General features: G+C 47.3%; 1 protein-coding gene across 8 annotated transcripts; it reads right to left on the bottom strand.

The window, feature by feature from the left end:
- Positions 1-1,185: 1,185 nt before the first annotated feature.
- Positions 1,186-25,017, bottom strand: LIMA1 (LIM domain and actin binding 1). 8 transcript variants are annotated; one of them, XM_068997484.1, is made up of 11 exons: positions 24,896-25,017; positions 21,486-21,620; positions 19,455-19,500; positions 17,081-17,479; positions 12,716-12,854; positions 11,525-11,685; positions 9,138-9,242; positions 7,161-7,218; positions 6,770-6,882; positions 3,752-3,885; positions 1,186-3,367 (listed from the first exon to the last, which is right to left on the bottom strand). In XM_068997484.1, exons 2-11 carry the CDS (start codon positions 21,602-21,604, stop codon positions 2,365-2,367), a joined length of 2,277 nt encoding a protein of 758 aa, XP_068853585.1. In that variant the 5' UTR covers positions 21,605-21,620; positions 24,896-25,017; the 3' UTR covers positions 1,186-2,364. The 8 variants fall into 8 exon arrangements, with proteins under 8 accessions (XP_068853585.1, XP_068853591.1, XP_068853592.1 ...); XM_068997490.1 differs by having other exon boundaries at positions 12,716-12,827; XM_068997491.1 differs by having other exon boundaries at positions 12,716-12,824.
- Between the last annotated feature and the right edge of the window lie 742 nt (positions 25,018-25,759).

The following is a 25,759-nucleotide window of genomic DNA, read 5'->3' as shown; positions in this document are numbered from 1 at the left end:
TGGATTTTGTTAGGAACAGAGAAAGGTGACAGAAAGCAGCTTGGATTTGCACATCAGCTTTTTTAGCTTTTTCTCTGTACAAAGCAAGTCTTACTTCCCCATCTAAAAGAAAGGAAAATGAGCACTAGGTTGTGGAACTGCTAACACCTTCCAACTAGGCAGCAGGCTTTTCCCTTCTCCTTCCCAATATCCATGTCATACACATGAGCATTTCCTCATGCTGCTGCAGAACTTTCACTGCATTGCTTCTGGCTCTTACACCTCTATCCCAACCAAACCCATCTCAGGCTCAAGTGACAATAACTTAAATAAAAAGCAGCTGATAGGAAGAGGGGAAAAAACCTCAGTTGTCCTCAGCTGCCCTCGAGAGCCACCTGGAGCCAGAAATGGAAGTGAAAAATCCCTGCCTGTCCTTATTTCTTTTGCCAGTCCTGTTCTAATCCCTCTTCTGCACGCTCTTCAGTCTGAGAGCAGAAACTGCTCATTTGAGTCAAGCAGGAAACCACGGACACACAGTGTCACCTAGTGGGGCACCAGAGCCAGCCCGGGCTGGCTTCCAGTAGAAGCACCGGGAATTCACCCATCTTTTCCCCTCCATTTTTATAGATGGAGAGCAGCCCTGGGGAGAAGGGGTTTAGGTGCTGGTGGGGGAGAGCTGGACGTGCCCCAGGAACCCCCCGAGCCTGGGCTGAGCCCCCAGCACAGGCAGCAGGGGAGGGGGGGTCTGCCCCTCTGTCCTGCTCAGGTGAGACCCCACCTGCAGAGCTGCCTCCAGGCTGGAGAAGAGAAGCTTTGGGGGATCTAATTGTGGCCATCCAGTGCCCGAAGGAGCTGCAGGAAAGATGGAGAGAGACCTTTTACACAGGCCTGGAGTGCCAGGACAGGGAGTAATGGCTTCAAACTGCCAGAGGGCAGGGATGGATGGGATATTGGGAAGGAATTCCTCCCTGGGAGGGTGGTAGGGCACTGGGATGGATTTCCCAGAGGATGCCCTGGATCCCTGGCACTGTCCAAGGCCAGGTTGGACAGGGCTTGGAGCAACCAGGTCTAGTGGAAGGTGTCCTTGCCATGGCAGGGGTGGAACAGGATGAGGTTTAAGGTCCCCTCAACCCAAACCATCCCATGAATCCATGACAATTCTTTAAACACTGCCTCTTTGTGAAACAAGATGAATCCAGACTTCAATTATAGTGGAAACGACCAAACTTTATTGAAGGTTTTGTCGTTAGCAGAACTGTTAAGAAAGCAGAATATTTTACACCTCAAGAATTGTTAAGATCTAATTCTCTTGAGAATACAGTACAAATAAAAGCTAATAAAAAAAAAAAAAGGGCCTCCTCTCCCCATTCAAGATTTTATTATTTGTAAAATAATGAAGTCAAATTAAAAAATGTTCTAATCTTCAACACTGGCAATCGGAAAAGTGTCACTGATTCCAGAGATTTTTGCAATGCAGCACAAGTTCACAGCTGTAAGGAAAAGATTTATGGCAGCTTGATACAAGTAGGATTTCAGAGTTGTCAAAAGGCCTTAAGAATCTTATCTGCAGTTTTAAATGATGATGAGGAACTCCAAGTAAAAAAAGAAATGACAACAAAAACAAAACGAACAAAAAACTCCACTTCAAATGCGTGTGAAATGCAGAAGTAATGCCCTGCGGGCTGCTCCAAAGTGTTCACTCGTCTTTTGCAGAGACCTGGCAGCCAGCACAGCTCCTGGGAAAGCACTGAAATACACATGGTCCAGCAACGGGCACCGTTCCAGTTGTGCAGGGACTCCTCAACTGATCACAGGCAGGTTTGAGACAGAAATTCACATTGCACTCAGTGTAGGATGCTTTAGTTGTTGGACACTACACATAGAAATGTTTTTATTATTAAAAAAAAAGCCCAGTTGTGCCCTTTCCATGTATTAAAGTGCATTAAGTGACCATTTTAAAGCAGGCCAGAAAGTCCCTTTGAAGCTGGTCCCTAAGCACTGCAGTAGCATTTGTAGTGGTTACAGGTGGTGTGTTCCAGAGGCCCTGTCCCACACCACCCCGGCAAGTGCAGTGGAATTCCATAAATTGTTAGTGAAATACCTATTGAAGCTCAAAGGGATAAGACAGCAGAGAACAGCTCTGTTCTCGTGCTGGGGACAGACACTACCTGCTGAAGCCATCCCACAGCCAGACACTTGTTCCATGCACCTAAAGAATTTGCAGGCTTCCAGAGTTTTCTAGCTGAGATAATTTGTACGTAGATTCCCTTAACGCCATTGTGCAGTGCAGCATCACTTCATCCAGGAGAGCTCTTCGTTAAAGCTAAAAATACCCATTTCAAAAGGCCCAGCACCTTGCAGCGAGTTTTCTAGTAAAAGGCCAGTTTATTCTTCATCATCATCTTCATAGTAGCGATTCCTTTTGATCTGCTCTTCCACAGACAGATCTTCCACGTCTTCACCTTCCCAAAACCCAACGTCTTGGGATTTGCGATTCTGGTTTGGACATGATTCCTTAGCAGTCACGACATTGGCTAAGCTGGAATGTTTAGGAGAATTTGGTTCAAGGAGTTCTTCCTTTGGAATTTCTGGCTCCTCCGTAGCAGGTTCTTCCTCATCTGTGTCTGCATTCACCTGGCCATTCTCTACAACGTTATGCTCTGCTGTTTTGACACCAGACAATTCCCGTTCTTCCTCCACATTTTTCTCCCCAGCGTCCTGGATGTTCCTATGCTCAACCTTCTTTTCCTTTTGCTTTTTCTCTATGACAACCTCTCTCTCCAGTTCCTCACTCCTTTTCAAGGTATCTCTCTCTGCCTTAGAAGGAGACAGTGAATTCTCTGTTTTATGGCCTTTAACAGATATTGTTCTAAATGAGGCTGCGACTGTAAAGGGGCGACTTCGCTCCTTCAGCGAGGAAGATCTTCTTAACTTTTTGAGATCCAGATCCACATCCTCCTGCACATCTGGCTTGGAAATCTCTTCTTCTGGAGGCCACTTGGGTTTAAGTACTTTGATGCCCTCATCTAAGGCACTTCCTTGGATACTTTGGTCAGACGGAGGTGGCCAGGCAATCCTGAGCTTTTTTGTTTCTGCTGGTCTTTCTTCTCTTTCAGGCACAGCTGAAGCTTTTGCTTCCATACTTGCTGCCAGAACTCCCACTTTTGCAATCGGGGCATCCTCTACTCCCGGGCTTTGTGGAGTTTCTGGTGCATTTACACCATGGACGGTTTTCTCAGGGGATTCTTCACATTCAGCTTTACCTGCCCACAATTCCTTATGCTGTTTGTGTCCAAAGCCCTCATCGTAATTGCCTTTGGACTTGAAGAGCTGATTGAAGTGAGGCTTGCAGTAGATGTTCCCACGCAGAGACGCGTACGTCCCGAGGCTGTTCGGGAAACACAGATCAAACGTTAGAGCTCAGGGCCACTGACACGGGTGTCTATTTTAGTTGTGTTACAGAAGAGATCCAGTTTCAGTCTTCCACACATTCAGAAAGACAAGCTTATAGCCCTCAGGGTTTGTATGGCTCTTTCTAGGAATTCTTTATAAAGCCGGACATTATTATTTTTCCCCACATAAAATTACATTAAGAGTTTAAAAACGGCATCAAGTGCACCAGGCACTGGCAGAACTAGGCCTGCGTTACCTCTCCTACACAAATCACTGGATTATGGTGACTTCCAGCTCAGCTAGGCCTGAGCAGCACCTTCCTCAGCTGCGAGAGGAAAATACACTTCCCAGAGGGCAGCCAAAGGAGCAGTGCACATACCTGAGTTTGCTGTTGCAATAGGAACAGCGGAAGCAGCTGATGTGAAACACCTGCTGGTTGGCAAAGAGCCTTTCCATGGGGTACACGGTCTTCTGACACCCAACACAGGTTTCCTTCATTGGCAACTGGAATTTCTACAGGGGGAAGAGAAAGTTTGTTAACGGGAAAACACATCAACTGCTGGGGACTTGGCAAGAGTTCATGCACAGCTTCCTGAGCTCTCAAGAACTGCAGAGAGTCACTCTCTAATTATGGTGCAGCGGGGTCTGGTGGGCAGCAAGAAGCTATGACAGGCCCATGGGATTGCTGTGGCTTGACAGAGAGCCAAGATTTCACCCCAGTGAATCCCACAGCTGAAGCATCACATGCTGAGCAATGGTTGGGAAAGAACAATGAGAGCACTAAAACTGAGCCAGTTCCCCAAAGCTGTCTCATTCGTTCCTGCAGCCCCAGTTTTTATTGATAGGAGATTGATGAAACATTCCAGTTGATTACAGTCAGTGTGAGACCTACCAAAATAATAAAAACAGTGCAGAAAAAGAGAATCTCGAAATGGTTTGGGTTGGAAAGGACCTTGAAGGTCCTCTAGTTCCAATCCCCTGCTATGGTCAGGGACACTGTCCACCAGAAGAACTGAAATAGCCTCAAAAGGTGCAGGGTGGGAGAGGAAAGGGGTGAAACAGGCTGCTCAGTGGTTTGAAGTTATCCATTTTTGTTAAATCTTTCCTCTCAAAGAGGAGGAAATAGTCTCAGCACCGATACAACAGCAGGAAACACTCCTGACTTCACTTGTAAACAATTCCAGCTCTATCCCAAAGAAACTACACTCAGGTTTCAGGACTTGCAGACCCCCAAACTTGCTCAAGATTCAAAGTGAGCAGAGCTTTGAGGTTAAACAGCTAAAATTCTTAAGTGCTTACTGAATTTCCTGAGGGGTTAGTGCAAGGATAAACTTGAGCACTGAGGAGTCGAGTGTCACTGCTGTGCAGCGACGATCACGCGTTTGTTTTTCAACAGCATCAAGGAAGCAAGAACATTGTCCATGAGAAAAGGTCACTGGATGCCATTTACTCCTGGACATCTATTAACACTGGCCAATGGGGAGGACACTTTACAGGATAAATTAAATAACACAACACTGGCATTTTGAGGCTGCATGTTGATTACAAATGATTTAGCAGCCCAGGCTCCACTCTGAAGTCTGCACAGACATAGCGTGGCCTTTCCGTGGGAAAGAATTACCTGCTACAAACTTACAAAAAGCTTTACGGAAAAGTCTGATGGCTAAAGAAAAAACAGGAAGGTCAAAGGAAGACATAATCACAGAAATTTATTTATAACAGTCTAGAAACAATGGTTAGGAATGAAAGTTCCAGTGTGTAAGGGCAGATTGCTGAAGATGGAGCCAGCTCAAGTCACTTTGTCACCACCATAAAGTTTGTTGCCAATTTAATTCCACTTTAATATGTACTTCAGGGTTTCCAGGCATTGCTTGAAGTTACAGTAGATTAAAGTTCCAGTGATGACAGCTTCACTAACAAAATTTAGAATTCCTTTTGAAAAAGAATCCAGAGTTTCTAGGTGCTGCCTAAACTCTGAATCTTGAGTCACTAAACGAAATCTCAAAAAAATGAGATTTAGTGACGCAAACAAAAATCTGATCACCTGTGCTTGCCACATGGAGCAAGGCAGCAACAACTTGCTTGCCCATCAAAACATTTTCTCCCTGAAAGCTCAGTGAGCCCAATGATGGCATTGGTTTTGCACGGTGACACAACAGTGCTGGCACGTGCTTCTGCAATCACACCCCCATCCAAGGAGAGGAACTTACTTGCATACAATGAGCCCTATGTCTGTGGAGAGGCGTTTTGGGCTGTGAAGAGACAGAAATTCTTTTCCAGGATACTACAAATAGGAGCTACAGGAGGAAGATGAGGCCCAGCAAGTATAAAAAGGACTTGAGAGAAAGCTGAGAGTTGAGCTCACATTAGGAGGGAAGCAGAAGGCAGGAGGAGAGGTTAGGAACCAAGAACAGGAGACAGAAGCTGGAAGAGACAAATAGGAACCTCACATGAATAAACAGCGGCTTCTATCTCACAGTGCAGCATCTAAAGCAGTAACTGGGCAAAAGGCTAAAATGGTGTTGATAATATCAAGAGAGTGGAGAGCACCAGGACACGCAGGTTGTGTGTCACAGACTGGGATCACACAACTCTCACTGGCAGCTCAAGTTTCCCATACTGGCGTTTCTTCCCTGGCACACTGGGAAGCCACATCTCCCCAGTCTCTGAGCTCAGGGCTGTTCCTCCCAAAGATGGGGAAAACAACAAAAGCCCAGTTGTTTCCTCAGGAGTGAGCCAGGAAGTGTGTGGCAGCCGAGGGAATCAGCATCCCAACCCCAGACAACACATGTGATGAGCAAGTACAGCCTGACCGAACCATCCAGCGCTGCCATTTGTTACCTAATCAGATTAGCAACTACATCCCTGTCCCAAAGTTCTCCATCTGCTTTTTCACTCCCTAAAGAAACTGTAACATCAAAGACTCATTACTCAGAAAGCCATACCTGATTTTTATGGAGTCAGGCACCCCAGTGCCCTCACTATAAAGTTACTACCAGTTGCAGTTACCTTGGAACAGCTGGAAGAGGAGGAGCAAAGCAAAGTCCCAGACTGATAAAAGCTCTGGAGATCAGTACCAGGACCTCAAGGCCCATCTGAGACCATCCTCTGCTCGAGCCCTTCTGCCACACTGAAGAGAAGCAGCCCCTCTGTCGCAGGGGTGTAACAGCAACAAGCAACTCCCCCCAGTCTGTGGAGAAAACCTGACCGTTCTGAGGTGCTTTTCCACCCCGAATTAAAGTGCCCTCACAATCACACTCTGATGAGGACAGAGCAGGTATTGATCCAGTTACTGCCAGACCTTTATGCTTAAGCACATTTAGGCTTTTCAGTATTAAATAGGGACATCAGTTGGTTTTAACCTTCACCAGTGCTTGAGACTAAAGAGCTGCGTTACCTTCACGGCTTTCGGTGGGGAGGCCTCTGTCTGCCCAGCTGCTTTAGCACCAAGGTTCTGCTGCTTCGAGCTGACATGTTTCTGAGCTTCTGCCTCGCTCTCCGACTGTCCAACTGAGGAGCAGAGGAGGGAGAAAAGGCAATTACAATGGCTTTAAACCGTGGGCAGCTTATGCTCACAAGACCCACCAGAGTATCAGTTCAAGTTAAATAGTGAGGGAGCTACACTTAGAAGTGTTCAATCAGGGCAACAGGAGTTAGAGATGTTTTAAAATTACAGCTGCAAATGAACTTCTAAACAGGAAAGCAATTCTTATAAAGTCTGTGTTAGGCACAGGACAGATTTTTAGTACAAGACAGTTTTTATTAATTAATCATTTGATAGGGCTCACCATGGCCATCCTCCAGCAGACCAGAGTGCAAAGACAAGCTGTTCTCACCTACAGAAACCTGCAAGAGAAAATGAGACAATGAGAACCTCTGACCTTCTGAGATCTGAACAATCATGGCCCCAGGAAGGCACCAGGCAGTTTGAGCACCCAGACAGGGAGAGACCTGAGGGGCTCAGGAAAGGACTCCGTGTTTTTGAGGCAGAAAAGGCTCCAGCTGACGGTCAAGAGAGTCCTGGCTATAATGCAGACACCCTCACAGGGTTCACACACACAAACATCAGATTTCTGTTTCCTTGTACACCTTTATTAACCCTTGAATCTTTGTTGATTTGCTGAGGTTCCTCCCAGGTTTTCTCCCTTACAAATCCCTTGACCCCAAGCAGCACATTTACTGGAAATCTCATGACTCCCTCCAACATTTGACCAATCTCTGACATTTAAACATTCAGCAGAGACTGTGCTCTTGGGGAAAAAAAAAACCACCAAAACAAACCCCAAAATAAAAAAACCATCTGAATTTTAAAAAAACAAGTTAGTAATTTAAAAAAAAACCCTAAAAACTGGAGGAGCTGGATCTAAACCAGTTTCAAATACTAAACAGAATCACAGCATTGTTTAGTTTGGAAAAGACCTTTAAGATCATCAAGTGCAACCATGAACAAAACATGCTACAGATAAAGCCCTTGACATATAACTCCTTATTAAACTTGGCACTATTGCTATTTAATCACTGAGGAACTAAAGTACTGTAAACAAGATTAACTGCAAATCATCACTAATTCACCTTAATGATTGAAAAGTCCGTTGCAAGCAACCGAAATTTGTAAATTAATGAGGTAACGAGGAGGCAAGTTACATGTATTAACATCCTCTGGTCTGCTGAAAACAGAGCTGGACCCCACTGTCCTGGGCAGAGCATGAACGTGTTCTGAGGCTGCTAAAGTCACACACGTCTGGCTACTGAATGTGCCACGGGTGCAGTGTGAAAAATGACAGAGTGAAGTGTCTTTTGTTTCCTTTTTGCCAGAGGATTCCCATTTCTGACATTAACGACAAGCAGTTTTAATTAGGCTCATTTCCAAGTTCACCACATCCCTTCCAAAGGACAATCCTGGCTCCCAAACAATGCTCTATTCAGGTTCTCGTTGCACCTGGACACCTCAACAAGTAACTCTGCAATTACAGCTGAATACAAGAAATTTTATTCAAATCTTCCATTCACAACAGGGAGATATTCTGATTTAACAGGTGGTCTTTTAATTAACTCACCTTGGAGCAGGAAGCAGCCTCGACCAGTCAGACACGAAGCTGCTCAGCTGTCTCTGAGGAACAGCTGAAAGCAAAGATTTGGCCCCCTGCCCAAGGAAGGCTGAAAAGCTCTAAAAGCCCTCCTGGCATTAAGCTGCCACGTGTTCAGCCTGGATGGAATACACAGTACCCCAATTATTATTCAGCTACTTTTATCCCGTCTGCTGTCCCCAGTTCAGGGAACAAATGCTCGAGTCCAGTTTACAGAGTCTCAATTTATAGCTGAAGCTCAAAACCAGGAACAAACCCAAACTGCCATTCTCAGTTACCCTAAAATTTAGCCACTAAATGCAGAAGAAACAGTGACAAACTCCTTTTACTTGGGTCATATAAAGTTGCTTATGGGTTTTTTTTTTTAATTGGTGTGGATTTTTTCTTTTATAAAAAACCCACCATAAAACAAACCTACCAAGACAGAAAAACTCTCCCAGAAAACTTATCTCTAGACATTCTCTTCCACAGACACTTGCTGGCTTATAATTCAGAGACAGTCTAAAAAAAATTTTTAAAAAAATCAGGAATTTTGCAGCATGTAACTAATCTGCATCAGCTGCTCACGTTCGATTCCCAGATGGCATGTGGGACATGGAACCAGTGTATCAGCTGTGCTTCCACAGCCAGTTCCACTTAAAACAAAGCCCTTGATCTCCACCAGCATGGACATCTTACCTTCTCCCCATCCTGACAGGAATTGGAGTCCTCAATTGGTGCCAGATTCTCCTTCTGCCCAGATTTGTAATTCTTGAGTTCACTCTCACTGGCTTGAATCTCACTCTATAGGACAAAGCACTGGAAAGGTGACAAGTTCTTTTCTCCTAAGAAAATATGTGTTTTCTATTTTTCTTGAAATGTTTTTAAAACTGTTTTTTGAGTACATGGAGTGATAACTAAAGGAAGGGCCATAAAAATGTATAAACACTTGTTAAGTGACATATTCTAATGAGGGAACAGGATTGGGCTGTAGAATTTTACTGTGCTCTAAGGAGGTAATGCCAGCGTTTTCCTGAACAACCCTTTTCTTCCAAATTCCTGTTTAAAATCAACTCCTAAATATTCCTTGCTCAATCCACATCTTCCTTTTCAAGAAATGTTAACTTTTCACTTGGAATGACAAGTATTTCCAGACAAGCATTGCCTAAAGTACAGTGTCATTCCTAAATACAATTTGACATGAAAGCAAATCCCACATTGGCTTCATTCTAGTCAAAACCCTGACTCTGTTTTCCTGAGATTTTTGTTCTTAATAGACTGACTTAAGACTTTCACAGAAGGATCTTTCAGACTTTAAAACCAATAAAATCCAGTGAAACCTCGTGTTTCTTTCATTGCCACAGGACACAAGATCATTGGAAGCCTCGTGCTTTTCACAAGGCACCTTCTCTATGACATGAAAGACGAAGAGCCACATGCCAGCACCAGTGTCTTCCTGCACTTGGAAACAAGTCTCCACAAAACCAACCACATCCAAGAGGTTTGTAACCAAATGTTGGCATTTTCGTGCTTAGATCTCTGTATCTGCTGCCCAGCACCTTTCCCTCCCCTTCCTGCATCCCTTGCAACACTGATTGCTCCTCACCCCTGCTCGAACCAAGTGGGCATCAGTTTTAATCCAGGCCTTATTACACCACAATGCTCCAAAATAGTTGTTCCCAAGACCGATTCTGGCTTTCCTTTGTAGCCCAAACGTGAGAAGGGCAGCACAAACACCACACTTCCATATCAAGAAAGCCCTGGTTGCTTTGCTAGCAGGGAAGGAGAAGATCCAAAGGTTAGGGCTGCTGTTGGAACAGTGGCACTGCAAATGGGAGCCCCTGTCTGCTCTATCTTACGCTGCCCTCGTCCAAGTGCCAGGTCAAAATGGGAAGAGATTGTGCCCAAATGGGGCATCCTGAGAGCATCAGGGTGGACTGACACTAAACCAAGAGCATTGGGGGGCTGCAAACAGGAGCCTCTGGAGAAATGGCAAATCTCTTGCCAGCAGGACAGAATTTAGTGACTCAGCCAGCACTCTGAGCCCCAAACTGGAAAAGGCATCAGGAAACGAGTCCAGGAGGCAGAAATGGGCAATTAGGTTAATCAGATTTGTTGCAGTGGCTGCAAGGACTTTCCATTCATGCAGGGAAGGTTTTACTGACCCTCCTCCCACAGCTGGAGAATCTGGCCCATGTGCAGATGAAATTCAGGAACCATTCGAGCTGGGAAGAGGCCGTTGGCTCTCTACAGAGACTCCTAGGAAGCAGGCACTCCTCTGAGGGAGAACCAGCACTTCAGGCTCTTATTTCCAGGGCAAGTTTCCCAACTTAAAAAGGCCTTTCCTCTTCAAATCTATTACTCTGGTTAATAAAAGTAATGCTTGAGCAATATAAGTTCCCACCATTCAGCAAAAGTATCAGAAACTTCCAGCAAATGTACCTAAGCAGTTTTTAACAAAAGCTGAGATTCCTGAAACCTCCTCAGCTGCAACACTTCATTAATTGTTCAGTTCCTGATCAAATATTTGCAAAACAGGCAGAGGTTCATTCACTGCAAGAGTCTAATTGGATTCAGAGTGGTGAGAAGTCCTGACGGGAGATGAAAAGCAAAGTGAGGAAAAGCAACTGGAGATCCCAAAGCTGCAGGCCAAGAGATCCAAGTTCTGAGCACTGTGTGACACAAAGTCACTTCATCTCACCGTGCCTCAGTTTCCCACAGCTTAGAGCTGATGAAAAACATGGAATTAAGTTGAGTTTTCTTTTTTAAACAAAACCAAGAAACATGCAGAGAGCTACAGACACTCAGAAAGAAAAAGAACATCAACTGTGCTTCAGAAGGACTTCAGTCAGGGTGCCAGCAATTAATCCCTTGGAAAACTTTCAACATTATTCCAGGAAGATGCAAATATACTTATTTCTTCCTGCAGTATGTAGAGACAACTCTTCATAAGAAATTACTCCTATGGGCACAGAGTTGTTTTCCAAAAAGAACAGCATTACCCTCAAGCAGCCTGCTTTCCATAAGATCTTCTTTTCAGTCTCAGGCTGGGACAAAAATTCACTTCCACACAAGCCAAGACTTACCATGGGAATGATGCCTGAGGAACTGCCCTGCTTGGACACAGCTGCCTGGTACTTGGCCAGCCTGTCTTTTATTGATGTCTCAGATAAACGGGGCATGTCCAGGTTCCTCCTGGTCTCTGCCTTGTCTGGGCTGACTCCTGGACTGGTCTCTACAAGATACCCTGGTAAAAAAAACCAAACATGAATAATGGATAATTCTCAGAGCACTTACCAAGATCCTTCTTGGGGAGAATAAACATTGCCATTCTCTCCAGGATCATGCCAGTGAGGACACAACGTGTATCAGTAAGGAGTGAGAGCCAAGGGAACGGCTGGAGAGGTGTCAGGGAAGGGTTAGGTCAGATATCAGGAAAAGGTTCTTCCCCCTGAGGGGGGTTGGGCACTGAAAAGGCTCCCCAGGAATGGTCAGGGCCTCAAGGCTGCCAGAGCTCCAGGAGAATTTGAACAATGCTCTCAGGCACAGGGTGAGATTGTTGGGGTATCCTGTACAGGGCCAGGCGTTGGGCTGGATGATCCTTGTGGGTCCTTTCCAATTTAGGATGTTCTATGAGTATTTATAATATCAGATATTCATTGAAACCCCAAAAGACTGCAAATGGTTTGCTAGAAAAAGGTCTCCAAACAGATAAAAATACATAATTTTGTTTAAGTCAAAGCTCACAGTAGCTCCCTGTGCCTGGCCAGGGTAGGAGGGATGAGGATTGAAGCAAGGAGGAAGAAGGAACATTGACTGTCTGTTCACTGCTTCCTAAATTAGCTTGACTATTCAAAGTAGTTCTAGGATTGAGACACAGGGAAAGAATGGGTTGCATTCCTTAACTTGTTGGTTATTCCCTGTGCCTTGGTTTCCCATGCTTCAGAGTGGAATGGTTTAAAACTCCCAGCAAGGCTTCACTCATTAAATGGCATGCTGGTGGCCTTTGCAGCTGGAAGGTGGCTGCACTTCCTTCCATTTTGGAAAGGCAAAAGTTATTTCATAGAATTCTTGAGATTGGAAAAACCCTCCAAGACCAGTGAGTCCAACCCCTGGCCGATCCCCACCTTGTCATCCAGACCAGAGCACTGAGTGCCATGTCCAGTTGTTCCTTGGCCACCTCCAGGAAAATTTCTATTGTATTGTATAAAGCAGATTTATCTCATAAACAAAAACCAAGCCAACCCACCCAAGCCCCAGCCCCGAGGTTTCCTGACCTGCTGTGCTGTGGCTCCTCTCTCCTTGGGCGGCATCGCAGTCCTCCGAGGAGAGGCTGTTCTCTGAAATCCTCCTGCCCACGGCCGCCCTCCGTGGCTCCCGGGGGCCCTGCTGGGGACACACCCTCCCATCAGCTGCCTGGACACACAGGGATTGCTGTGGGTAATCCCTTCAGAGGCACAGGTGTCACTAGCAAATCTGCTTTACTGGAATAAACAAGTCTAGCAGGTGACATCTTATTTAACCAATATAAAGTTTGATCACAGAGTACCTGACCCTCTGTCACCTGGAAAACACTTTCTTGGAGAGGTCAGTTGGTGCCCTTTGGCAGTTGTCTTGGTTGAAAAGGACCACAAAGATCAGATTTTTAGGTTGTTCCCACTGCATATACAAAACTTCAGTCTAGATTTTTACATTTCGTGCAATTTCTGTTGAAGCCAGTAGTCACGGTCATTGTATGACAATTTAAAATCAGAAGGATGCAAGGAACCACTTATCCGAAATCTGCATTCATTTTCAGCCATGGAAAAAGGAATTCATAGTTTTGTAATAAAAGTTACCTAGAGTTACTTGTTTTGATTTGGATAGTTCATGCATTTGGTACCAAATAATTCCCTAATTAGGTCTGATAAGGCTGAAGCTTAAGCAGGAGAGTGTTAGAGATAAATATTCTCAGATCCCCAGGATAATCACTCTCTGCTGCAGAGCTGGACAGGGTGTCCTGTAGCACCACACAGATGCTCTGGCTGCCTCAACCAGATTTTATTCTTATTTGTTGAGACCAGCTCCTCAGAATCTAAACTCAATAAAAGAAAGCACAAAAAGAAATTTCTGCAGCTTTGATAAAAGTTTGTGAGCACGGGGTTAAACTGGACCCCATCAAGGTAGGATGTACTCACAGCTGAAAGTCAACCTATAAAATCCTAGAAGGTGCTGGACCTTTGTTCCCTCTCTAGGAAGAGTTAAATCACAGTTGGAAATTCAGATTGAGGCTAGTGCAGAGAAAAAGACAGGTTTGGCAAGATGCTCCAACCACACATTTCCCCCCAGTTCCAACGATTTTCTTATTTGCTGGTCACCAGACTGAAGGAAATTCCAAAGTTTTATTTTCACAGAACTGCAGTGTAAGATAATCACTGTGAAAAATCAGGCTGCTTTCCATACAAACAGCAACTTCACCAGGAAAGGAAAATGCAGCTGGAAGACCTCTTTTTCCATTAGCACGGGAAATAGTTTCTATTTCTGTGGTTTAAGACTTTGGTAATTTTTCTTACTGGAAAAGAGCTTTAGCTCTGACAAGTCTTGCACTGACCAATAGGTTCAGGTCTGGGAGTGCCTGCACACTTGTAAAGACTTGCAGGTTCCTCATTCTGTGAAAACTATTCTTAGATGATCCTTATTCAGCCAATGTCCCCTTTAACATCTCCCTGAGCCCACGAGTCTGGGATTCTTGCAGCTCAGAAATTCGGGGTTCAAAGGGTCCAGCAGGAAAAGCTCCATCAGCAGAAGCAGCTTGAGAGATAAGGAGTGTTCCAACTGCACCACTCCAGAGCCCTGCCAGCTCCTCCTCCTGCCCTTTGCCACCTCACATCCCCAGGTGTCACAACCTCACCTGAAGAGCCCTTCTGTGGGTGAGCTGCATGAGCTGCAGAACACAGAGAGTAAAAATCCCAACTACCAGAACACAAAAGCTTTAGAGGTCAGGGATATTTCAGTAAACCTACAAACATTCAGTAAATCTACAAATATCCTACAAATATGTGTAGGTTTTATATCAACAGTTTTATCTTGGGGGGGGAAAAAAAAAAAGCAGAGTAAAAGAAAAAAAAATGTTTAACAGCGGGGAAGATGAGGGATTTTCCCCACCACAGCTGATGGACTGACCAACTGCAGGAATCAGCAGGATCATGGCCCATGGAAGGTAACTCCTCTCACATGGACGAAGCCCCCCAGGGGTTTGTCACTCTATGGCCGGGCCACAATTCCCAGGGCACAGCTTCTGCTGCTTTGGAAATGAGATAAAATATTCCTTGTTTATGGAAAGCTCCAAGTTCTCAGACTTGGGCAAGTGCAGAAGCACCAGGAGCACAGGTAAAGCTTTGCCTGGGGCACAGAGCTGGGCAAAAACCCAAATCAAAGTTACACCTATTTCATTACAAACCATCTGTGTCAGACATGACCCTGCCACGAGGTCACCTACACGCCACAGCCAGGTTTTGCCTTAAAGGAAAAACATAAACCAGCCTGGAGACAACTTTTTCAGAAGTGTTGCAGATCTGATTCTCCTCCCCCTCGGGTGTGCTTTCACTATCACTTACAGGAAGAATCCTCTGGACATCAGGTCTTTTATCAGTTCCAGTCTTTGCTTAGTGCTGAGCAATCCAGGCTGCTGTGCCTGCCCCTAATGGGATTAGGGCAGCTTGTTTCCATGAAAATGCAATAAAAGAAGATCTGCCTCCTATCTGTTGCAGAAGACAGAGCAAGATTTGAGTGAATAAATGAATAAATGATGGGATTTTACCTATAATTCTGAAAATGAGAGTAGGTTTGTTTAGAGTGGGAGATGGAATCAGGAAATCCAGGCTCTAACCTGGATCCCTGCCCCAGACCTGCCCAGCAACCATGAAAGTTGATTTATCAGCACTGCCACAAGCTTCCAGCCGTGGTGCTGCTTAGTTCACACATAGGTTTTGCCAGCAAAGCTCTGACAGCACCAACACATTAAATCTTCAGTAAAGTCCAAGGAAAACTGCCATCTCTCAGCTGAATTTACAGTTGGACTCAATGATAGAAAGGAATTTTCCACCAAAACGGTTCCACGAAGCCTCACTCAGGAAAAAGCACAGGAAATAAGTGGGAGAGGCAACTGCAGAGCTGCAGTGCTGTCGTGGCTCCCACCTCACCGAGCCACACCTGCGTCCCCACAGCGTCCAGCTCCCTCCACTGTACTGACTGACACCATCCTCCCATCCACAGATCAATTCCCAGAACGAGGAATTGAATTCCAAACACGCCCCCTCTCCCCCGCACATCTAAACTTCAGAACGTTCCTTTTCCCTTCTGCAGTAACAGATTAACTTGGAATAGGAATTCTGAACCGAACCCGACCAGTTTTGTGCCTCCTGGATGGTGTTTACTGCGTTTAGTTGGTTTTCAACAGTGTTTGAATTGCTAAACTTGACAAACTATCAGTTTCAGATTCACTCAGCTCCAAAACAATTTATTCCCCAGGCTGAGATAAAGTTACTCGAAGCCCATCTGCAGAACTCCTGGAGAATCCTGAGTGATTAATCCTACAGCAAGAGTTCAGCGAAGGTCTCATATCATGACAAAGACTCCAAAAATTCAAGTTGTGAAATGACTTCACACAGACCCAAAATTCCCTTTAACACCGAGCTGCTCCTCTGAGCCCTAAATTGTTACATATTAGAACAACTTTTGTCCAAAATGTGTTTGTTTTAGTCAACACTGCAAGAAAACCACCCGCAGTAAAACAAAGCCAGGAGGAGAGGAAACTATGAGAAAACTGGAAAATCCACCAGCATCGAGGCCTCGGGACTGTGTTGCAAGTCCCCAGCATATGCAACTCATTTTGGAGTTAAGCAATTCCCCCCGGGACACGCCGGCTGCAGTCCACATGCGGGATCAGATTTCATGAGCAGTTGGAAGAAAAATGCGAGCCCTGAGCATTTGCAAGTCAAAACTAGTGAGGGCAGGAGCTGCTCTGGCCATCTCGGCTTCGTTTTCCCCCAGTGAGGATTTTTTTTTTTTTCCCCGATAAGAAATATTTTGTAAGATACAAAGATGAGGGAAGAGCAAGGAAAGGATGGGAGTATTTCACTGTGTGTATGTGTGAGCTTGTGCGACTCGTACTGATACAGATATCAAAAACTCTCACTCCTTAGTGCTTCATCTCGACTGCAACAGTCCTGATTGCTGAGCTCACTTCAAACAGTTACTTATTCTTTTATATATTAAAAAGTACATAAATATCTACATATGTATTTTGTGCAATTCACATTTTCATAACTCACTGCAATCTTCACACGAGACACAAACAACCCCAACTCACTTTACAAAACTTAATAAATTCCATACTTATTTTCCCCTCTTCCACTGAACCCTATCAAAAGCAAATTCACTTTACTCCAACGAGCAATCACAAGCTGCCACAACTCCGAGCACCCTGCACATATTTGTGTGGCTCGAGTAAGTTACTAACACCACGATGTTCTGCTTTCACTAAAACAATGAACACAATATTTGCAGAGTCAATAGTTGGAGCCACTCCCTCCCGGGATTTTCCTGATGCCGCGGAGGCAGCAGCTTTAGCTTCTCCAAGATTCGGAGGGACAGATCCTTACCTTGGCCTGAGGGGCTTCACCCTTCTCGAACATCATCTTGAGCTTGGTCAGGGGCACGTTGTACTTCTCGATCCTCCCCGGAGACTCCGACCTCTCGCTGGCTTCGGGCTTTTCCATTTCACGGGGCTCTCTCACGCAGTTTTCCATGCTGCCACTCTCCCGTGAGGGGATGTGGGGCTCGGTGCTGTCAGCAGCGGGACACTGCGCCTGGCCAGAGGCAGCTCCAGCCCCCGCGGGTGGCGAAGGGGTGCGGCTGCTCCCGACCTTGTGCCTCACCTCAGCGCAGCTGCTCCGGACCGTTTCCTTCCCAGACTCCGCTCCCAGCACCGGATTCTCCCACTTCTTCTTCAGCACGCTCAGATTCCCCCTCGTAAAGTGAGCGGGCAGGTTTTCTGTGTTCTGCAAGGAACAAGGAGTTAATTCCAGCTCTCCAAAGCACTTCCTTTCCATGCAGGAGGAAGCTCAGCACCGATCCCCGCTCCCGGCCAGCTGTGAATAGTTACAGCTGTGCCACATGGAGAAAGCATCCAGGATAGGGAAGGAAGGAGGGGGGAGAAGAGAAAAGTCAGGAGTAAGGCAGGAAGTGAGCAAACAGGAATGGCCTTATAAGGCAAAAGGGAGTCAAACCCCAGGAGTTAAATGCCACACAAAAGACCTGAATCCACATATGAAGGAAATGGGACTCAAATCCACACAAGGAGGGTCTCCAGCCCCAGAACAAGGAAACAGGAGCACAGGCGGCCATAGGAGAGGCTGGTGTACCAAATGCTGCAGTGTCTTCAGAAGACAACAGCCATCAGGCCTTCCAAAAGCTACAAATTAGCTCCCAGAAACCACTAAATCCTTGGAGTTACCTGTTCCTGCTCTCAGGTAACAGCAACACTTCAGCTCCCAGAGGCCTGCCCAGGATTCTACACCACACAGCCAAAGCTCAAGCCAAGCACTCACAACAAACATCCTTCTGCTCCAGTTTAAAAATAACCAATAACTTGCTGGGATTTTTGTTCTGTTTCACTCAGCCCGTTGAAAGCACCGATGGGGACACGCACACGGGTCACTGGCGCTGCCTCATCCCCAAGGGAAGGCCCGGAGCAGCATCACCTCACACCCAGCTGCTTCCCAGACCAGCTCTGCCCCCAGCAGTTCCCTCGCCCCAGAGCAACAGCCCAGCCCATGTTTGAGCCATTCAAATCCAATACCTGCCACCATTGCATGTTTCCTGTCTCTCCCTTACGGAGACCACTCCAAACTCATTGCAAGTGGAGCAGGGCTGCCAGGCTTACAGGAATTAACTGGGATTAGCGGCTATATTAGGATTTAAGTCTCTCACCCTATTACTCTTCTGGTCACATTTTGAACGCTGCTTTGCAAATTGACTTGAATCCACTGACACTTCAAAAAAAAAAAAAAAAACAGCGTGTTTGCTGACTACTGAAAATAAAGTATTCAAATTATAAGGGAAGTGTTGTAATGGAACAGAAATACTGGAAATTGTGCGGCACGTTCCTGTGGGAACACCTCTGGAATCGCAGCGTGCTTCCTAACACAAGTCCCTCCTGCGTGAGCCTTGCCTGTTCCCTGATCACAGGAAGATCGACAGACACAAGCACAAGCAATGAAGAAAATTTAAGACTGAAAAGTAATTTTTAGAATGCTTATTTTATCTCACCTATATCCCAAACAGCAAAGAGTGGCTCCGCAAGCATTAAAGAAACCAAGGCAGCAAATTTCCTATAGATCCTGAAAATACTGGCAGTGCTTTAAAATACAAATTACCCCGAGGACCAGGACAAAGCCCTGCAACCTTCATGCCTGGTATGTCAGCCAGGGTTCCCTGACCCCTGAACACCTAAGTGCAATGGAGTTTACAGGAAGGAATGTGGGGCTGTAACAGAGCCAAAAAGGTTGGTGCTGCCTCATCCAGGGGCATTTACAGCCCTGGAAGTCACTTCAGAGAAGATCCTACAGCTCTCAAAGACACATTGGATTTCAGGGAGGCTTGGAGGCTCCTTTTAAGCACTTTTAAATTTAGTTAAGAAAGGGAGAGGCACAACACAAGTGCCTTCAGCTAAGAACAGGAGGTGGGTATTCCTGGCTTGTGGTTAACTCATTTTGCCTTTTGCTTAGGAGAGAATTGGTGATTCAACACAGCTTTGGGCAAGAAACTTGACTTCCTTTCCTCCACATTGGGAAAAAGCATGGACCATGAAGCAAAAGCAAACCCTATATCTAAGCCAGGTTTTCTGTAGGACACACAGCAGCAATTTTGATATTCCAAAAATCAACTGTCACAGCAATATTCATGCAGGTGATCCATCCTGATTGCAGACTGTGATCATTCCCAAGGAAACAAACACTTATACAAAACACTTACACTTCTCTTCTTCTCAGCAGCGGCTTCTTCAGCAGCTTTCTGATACCTTTGAGAGAGTGAAAAACAAACAAAACCCAAGTTTTAACCAAAATACTGAATGCTCCTGAAGACAGCTGAGATTTTTCTCCCCCCACCAAGGGTTCTGTGCACTCCCCTCAACTAAAACTAGAGGCTGGACCAACAGCAGCAAATAACACAAAGCCAAGTGACAGACACATTTTCAGTCATCCAGTTTACAATAATAACGTGCATTAATATTTTTCATTCCCTAAGCACTCTGATCCCCAAATAGAGACAGTTTACCTTGGAATAGCTGCATTGTTTCCGCCACCCAGCTGTCTGCTGTACCCCCTTGCAGGAATAACTCAGCTCTTTATAGAGCAGCTGCTGAACCAGAACAAATTCCAGCTTGGCATACACCGAAAATCTCCATAAGTGCCAGGGGATTTTACTCTGCGGGCTGGGAACTGCCCCCATTCAGCACTTGCCTCCTGGGCAGCTGAGCCATCGCGGCAGCGGGATGGGTAATCACAGCCCTCTGGAGATAAGCCACCCTGGATCATGAATCAAAGTCCTTTAAGGAGCTGAAGGAAGCTCCCAGCAACCTGCACTGCGCTGGGTGCAAGTCCCTGCACAGTCCTCACTGGTTACTACGCTGTGCAAGGTGATTGTGCTTGGCCTTTGAAATATGAAAATTAGGGACAAATTTTGCCATTTTAAGGAGAGCTCTGCCTTTCAGAGAGAAGGAGCCCGGCGTCTGCTTGGGCAAAGGGTGTTTCTGTTTTCCTTATCTGTGGAATTCTGCTTTTGACACAACAGTGAGTGTGTTACAGGCTGTTGCTGCTCTCTGAGCATAAGCTCCTCTTTAATCCATGCAAACACACTAACCCACATCTCTGCACTATAAAGGGTCCAAATTTGAACACAACGTGCTGAGACAGTGACGCTGGGGGAAGAGGGATCACTACTGGAAGAAGAAACAAAGAGGAACACAGATGAAAGTCAAGTAGCACCTGGAAAATCAACGATGAGGAGTCCCAGCCCTCACTCTGTGAGTCAGCCCAGCATGGGGCACTTTTTGAGTCTTTGCTGTTGCCTTTTGTGTCTCTGACCTGACAAAACTCAGTACATGGGATGGACAAAAATGTTTTCACATACAAATATTTAATTAACGTCATTTTAAAAAGTCACACTCTTCCCTGCAGGCATCAGGGCAGCAAAGCCAGAGAGCAGGACTGTGGTTTTTCCAAGGAACTGACCCCACCTATGTAGAGGGACACTACTTGATTAAGGAATAGCAGTTTGGATTACTTCCAGTAAGCCTTTTTCAAGGGATTATCAACATTTAGCAAGATGACCAGGTTCTGTATTCAAGCTTCAGCGAGTGAATAAATTACCTTAACAAGGTGGTGACAGCAAACAGCTTCTCCCTGGGCCAGAGATCCAGAGAGGAACTCTGGAGCTGTGGGTGTGTAACTATCCCTCTCCTACAGATTCCATAACGTTTGCCCCACACTCAAGATCCAAATACCCCAAAACTTTATTAAACTATTAATGCAAGAGCCTCAGAGACTCAGTTGCTCAAATCCCGTTGAAAACCCCAGCTGTAGCCTACATAATTCCTTAAGGAAATAAAAGCCTTTCCAGGAAATGCATTGGTTACTGCCACTCAGCTTTCTCAGGGTATACAATATTTATGGTTTGACTGTAACCCTTTATCCGTCTCTCAGAGAAAAGGGAAGCTTAATATTCCTTTTCTACCTAAGTCAGGAGAGGTTTAGGCTGGATATCAGGAAAAGGTTCTTCCCCCAGAGACTGGTCAGGCACTGAAAAGGTTTCTCAGGGAATGGTCAGAGTCCCAAGGCTGCCAGAGCTCCAGAAGCATTTGCTCACCGCTCCCAGGGATGCACAGGGTGGGATTGTTGGTGTGTCTGTGCAGGGCACAGCAACTGTGAGCACAGCAGTCCCTGCCCGAGGTACCAGCTGTCACCTACACACACAGCTGGTGCTCCCCGGCCCCACAGCACTTACTTGGAGAACCTCTCTGCGAGGGCCGAGGACTTGTTCTTGTTGACCAGGGAAAGCTCTTTTGCAGTGATTTTCAAAGACTGGGACGTCCATTGCCTTCTATTGAACGGGGAAGGCTCCATCTTATCTCCCAAATCCCTGCTCAGGAGGAAGGAATAGTGTCAGCAATAGGAACTGGGAGCAGAAAAGAAGTTTCACAAAGTGATTTGCTCCTGCGTCCCTATTCAGGTGCTCCAGCATCCCAGTGCCACCAATCCTAACCCCTCAGGATCCCGTCCATCAACTGACTTTAAAAAGGCAGCAGATGACAGTTATAATTTCCTCTGCAAGTGCCATTGAGATGGTGCCCTGATAAAGCCACAGGCACAATGCTGGGGGGGAGCGAGAGCAGTGGGAGCCGGCGGAGCGACACGGGAGCTGTGGATGTGGAGGATGCCAGAGTGACACTGCTACGTCACACACACACGAGCTCCAGAAGCCCCAAAGTGCCCTCACTTGTTCCAGTTTCAAACCAAATGTGCTGGTATTTATGTAAGAGGGTTTGAGTTACGAAACTAAGAGGATGTAATTACTATACAAACATTTTTCATTCACTCTTGTGTTCGGTCTCAGCGCAGCAGCGTTTCCTCTGTGAGCTCAAACGAGTCTCGTGTTCATGGAGGCAGCTGTGCCCCTCCTGTTGCAGTAGTTACCATAATATCAGTTAATAGTATTAATTACCTAAAGAACAACTCCAACCACCCCATCCTGCTGGAAATGGGAAGAGATTTTGTCCAGCTTTTCACCACAGAAGCCAACAAGACTATATCAGATTTATTTTCTACATAGTTTTCTTTTGTGGAGGAGGAAAGGAGGGGAGATTAATTTAAAGAGTTCTCTGATAAGACAAAAATAAAGCCTGTAGGGCAACGCCTTTCCTTTTTTCCTCTTTTCTTTTATCCCTAGTCCCATGTCACACAATGCCTGTGGCAAGGGCACGAACTGACCCTGCAATTCCAACTCCAGGCAGGCTGAGCTCTTCCTTGTATTTTCCATTAATACCTTTAACGGATTTGCAGAGTCACGGAACTCTGGATCCAGTCTGAGTCCAGGTCTGCTGGACAACTGGTCACACATAAACACCCTCAGACAACGTGGTGTAAGCAGTTGATCAAAGGGAGAAAAGCCAACGTTTCCGAAATCCTCACACATACAGAATGCACCTGCTCAGAAATGACAGAGATGTGGGATTCTGCAACACCTCAGTCCAGGAGAATTCAGGGGCACAGGCAGAGTTTGACAGTTCCCAGTGCTGGAATGGGAGCCCTGGGAGCAGAGAAGCCTCTCCAGTGCTGCTCCCTGCCTGGAGACACAACAGGTGGCAGGTGAACACGTCTCTGTCCTGGGAGATGCAGTCAGGAAGAACGGGCCTTTCTCTCACATTCCATAATTCCCCAATGTCCTGGAGAGAACGGGATGTGGTTTATCAGGACAGTGATTTTGGTGGAGCTTTCAGATGCACAGATTGAACTATCACTGCAAACAAGTGACTCTGGGGACGATGGAACACACTGAAACCACTTATCCATGTTACCTTTCCAGGTGCAGCTATCTGCAGCCTCAGCCTCTGAAAGGCACACAGAGCCCCTTCCAACCAGCAAGAGAAACCTAAACTGGAGTTATTTTAGGAAATTCCTGCCTTTTTGAACACACTCTGCATCACCAAGCCCCCTGTAAAACCTCCATCCAGGCTGCACTGAGAGGAGAGGGCTCTGCATTTGACTGGCCTTTGACAACAGCACAAATCATCATCTACAAAGACAAAGGATCTCATTTCCACCTTCTGCCTTTTAAAAAAATCATATTTCATACACAAATAAAACCAGTGTTTCTGTGACTGCAGGATACAGCCCCCAGTCTCGATCCCCAGAATACATACAGAGAGATTACAGATAAAATTTCCTGCTGGCAAATCCTAAAAAAAAAAAATTTTGTCCATGTTAAAGACCAATGCTGAATGAGCCATATCATGCCACAGTTTGAACTTTGTTTTATGACTAATCTTGAGCCAAAGGGAGCTCACCTGAGGCCCCACTGCAGTTTAAATGGCCTTTCACAGAGCAGAGTCAGCTGTGCCCAGAAAACAGGAGCGGGGCATTCATCAGAGCTCCCCTGGCACAGGGAACAGGTGCTCATTGACACACGGAAGGACAGTTCAGTAAAATACTGAGAAACAAAACTGAATGTAGTTGTTCAGAAAATAACCCTGCTCTGGATGCCTGAGCATCCCACTGCAGCTCCAGCCAGCCCTGTTCAGGGCTGCACCTTCTCCCTACTGAGTTTTTCTCTTTCCCTGCCATTCTCCATCAAAACCACAGGTACATTGAGTTAATCTGGCCTGCTAAGGCAAAAATCTCTTTATAAAGGTAGTACCTGCTGCTGGGACATTCAGCTGAAAAGAGAAGCGGCATATCTGGAATCTCAGTCGCTAGCAATGACACGAAGCAGAACTCTGACATGCCTTGAAACTTGTGCTCCCACATTTTTATGCCATTCCACATTCTTAGCACTTTCTCATTCATTTACAGTTTTGGCATGGTCAGGTATCTCTGGGCTTTCTCTGCTGCTCTTTCTGAATGGTTTATTCAGAGTAATTTCAAAAAATACATCTTAAGATTTAAACAAGACTATGAATGCTCTGCCTACTGCAATGGAGACAGGTTCTGTGGAAGGTGGCACAGAGTCCAGAGGAGATGGAGGAGGAAACAGGGATGCCAGAGATATGCCAGATGTTAGTGAAGGACTGTGATTGAGCCACAACGCATCAAATCTACCTCCAATAACTTTATCCAAGAGTTTAACAGCAGAACGTAAATCCCTCTATCTGGAAAAATCCTGAAAAAAACCCCCAACTTACTAACACTTGCCCAAGGCAGAAGTGGCCTATTCTTCTTTACAAGTGGCTACAGGAACCGGCCACCCGCGGGCACCAGGCGCCAACCCCGGGCACGAACCCGCCGAGAGCAGCGGAGGGCGCGGTCCCTCACCGTGCCCCGGCACCCACGAGCCCCCGGCCCGGCTTTTCCGGACGGTCACCGACCCCAGACCGGGCGGGGAGGCAGGACGGGCCTCTGCCACTGAGCCCCGGTGCCGAGCGGGGCTGGGCAGGGGCGCCCGGAGCGGGGCCCGGGTTCGCCTCGGACGCGGCCCCGCACAGCTCGGACTCACCCGCGGCGGGTCCGACCCCGCTGTCGGGGAAAGTTCCAGCAATCCTGACCCCCGCCCCGCGCTCTTATCCCGGCCGAACCGGGGGGAGGGCAGCTCCCACCGCACCTGCCCCGGCCCAACCGGCGAGTCCCGGCACACCTGTCCCGGCCCAGCCAGCAGATCCTACCGCACACCTGTGTGCCGTCTTCGCTCCCCGCCGCACGTACCTGTCCCGGCGGAACCAGGGAGACCCCACCGCACCTGTCGCAGCTGAAACAGCGGGTCCCACCGCACCTGTCCCGGCCGAACCGGCGACTGCACCTCCGCGCCCGCCGCCGCAACGGGCAGCGCCTCCGGCCCCGCCCCGGACACGCCCCCGGCCCCATTGGCCCTGGCCCCGACCGCGCGGGCCACGCCCCGGACACGCCCCGGACACGCCCCGGACACGCCCCTCGCCCGGCTGAGTCCCCCCTCGCTGGGTTCTGTCCCCCCCTCGCTGGGCTTTGTCCCCCCTCGCTCGGCTCTGTCTCCCCCTCGCTGGGTTCTGTCTCCCCCTCGCTGGGCTCTGTCCCCTCTCGCTCGGCTCTGTCCCCCCTCGCTGGGCTCTGTCCCTCCCTCGCTGGGCTCTGTCCCCCTTCGCTCGGCTTTGTCCCCCCTCGCTCGGCTCTGTCCCCCCTCGCTCGGCTCTGTCCCCCCTCGCTGGGCTCTGTCCCCTCTCGCCCGGCTCTGTATCCCCCTCGCTGGGCTCTGTCCCCCCTCGCTGGGCTCTGTCCCCTCTCGCCCGGCTCTGTCCCCCCCTCGCTCGGCTCTGTGCCCCCCTCGCTGGGCTCTGTCCCCCCCTCGCTGGGCTCTGTCCCTCCCTCGCTGGGCTCTGTCCCCCCTCGCTCGGCTCTGTGCCCCCCTCGCTGGGCTCTGTCCCCCCTCGCTCGGCTCTGTCCCTCCCTCGCTGGGCTGTGTCCCCCTTCGCTCGGCTTTGTCCCCCCTCGCTCGGCTCTGTCCCCCCCCCAAACCTGCAAAGTGAGAGGGGAATGAGGGGTCTCGGAGCTGGGTCTCGACCCCGCCGTGGCTCCCGAGGGCTCAGGAGGGGCTGT

The sequence above is a fragment of the Aphelocoma coerulescens genome, chromosome 29 (assembly GCF_041296385.1).
Source record: "Aphelocoma coerulescens isolate FSJ_1873_10779 chromosome 29, UR_Acoe_1.0, whole genome shotgun sequence".
Lineage (NCBI taxonomy): Eukaryota > Metazoa > Chordata > Aves > Passeriformes > Corvidae > Aphelocoma > Aphelocoma coerulescens.
The sequence above is the reverse complement of the archived record's forward strand: the minus strand, read 5'-3'. Positions and strand labels throughout refer to the sequence as shown.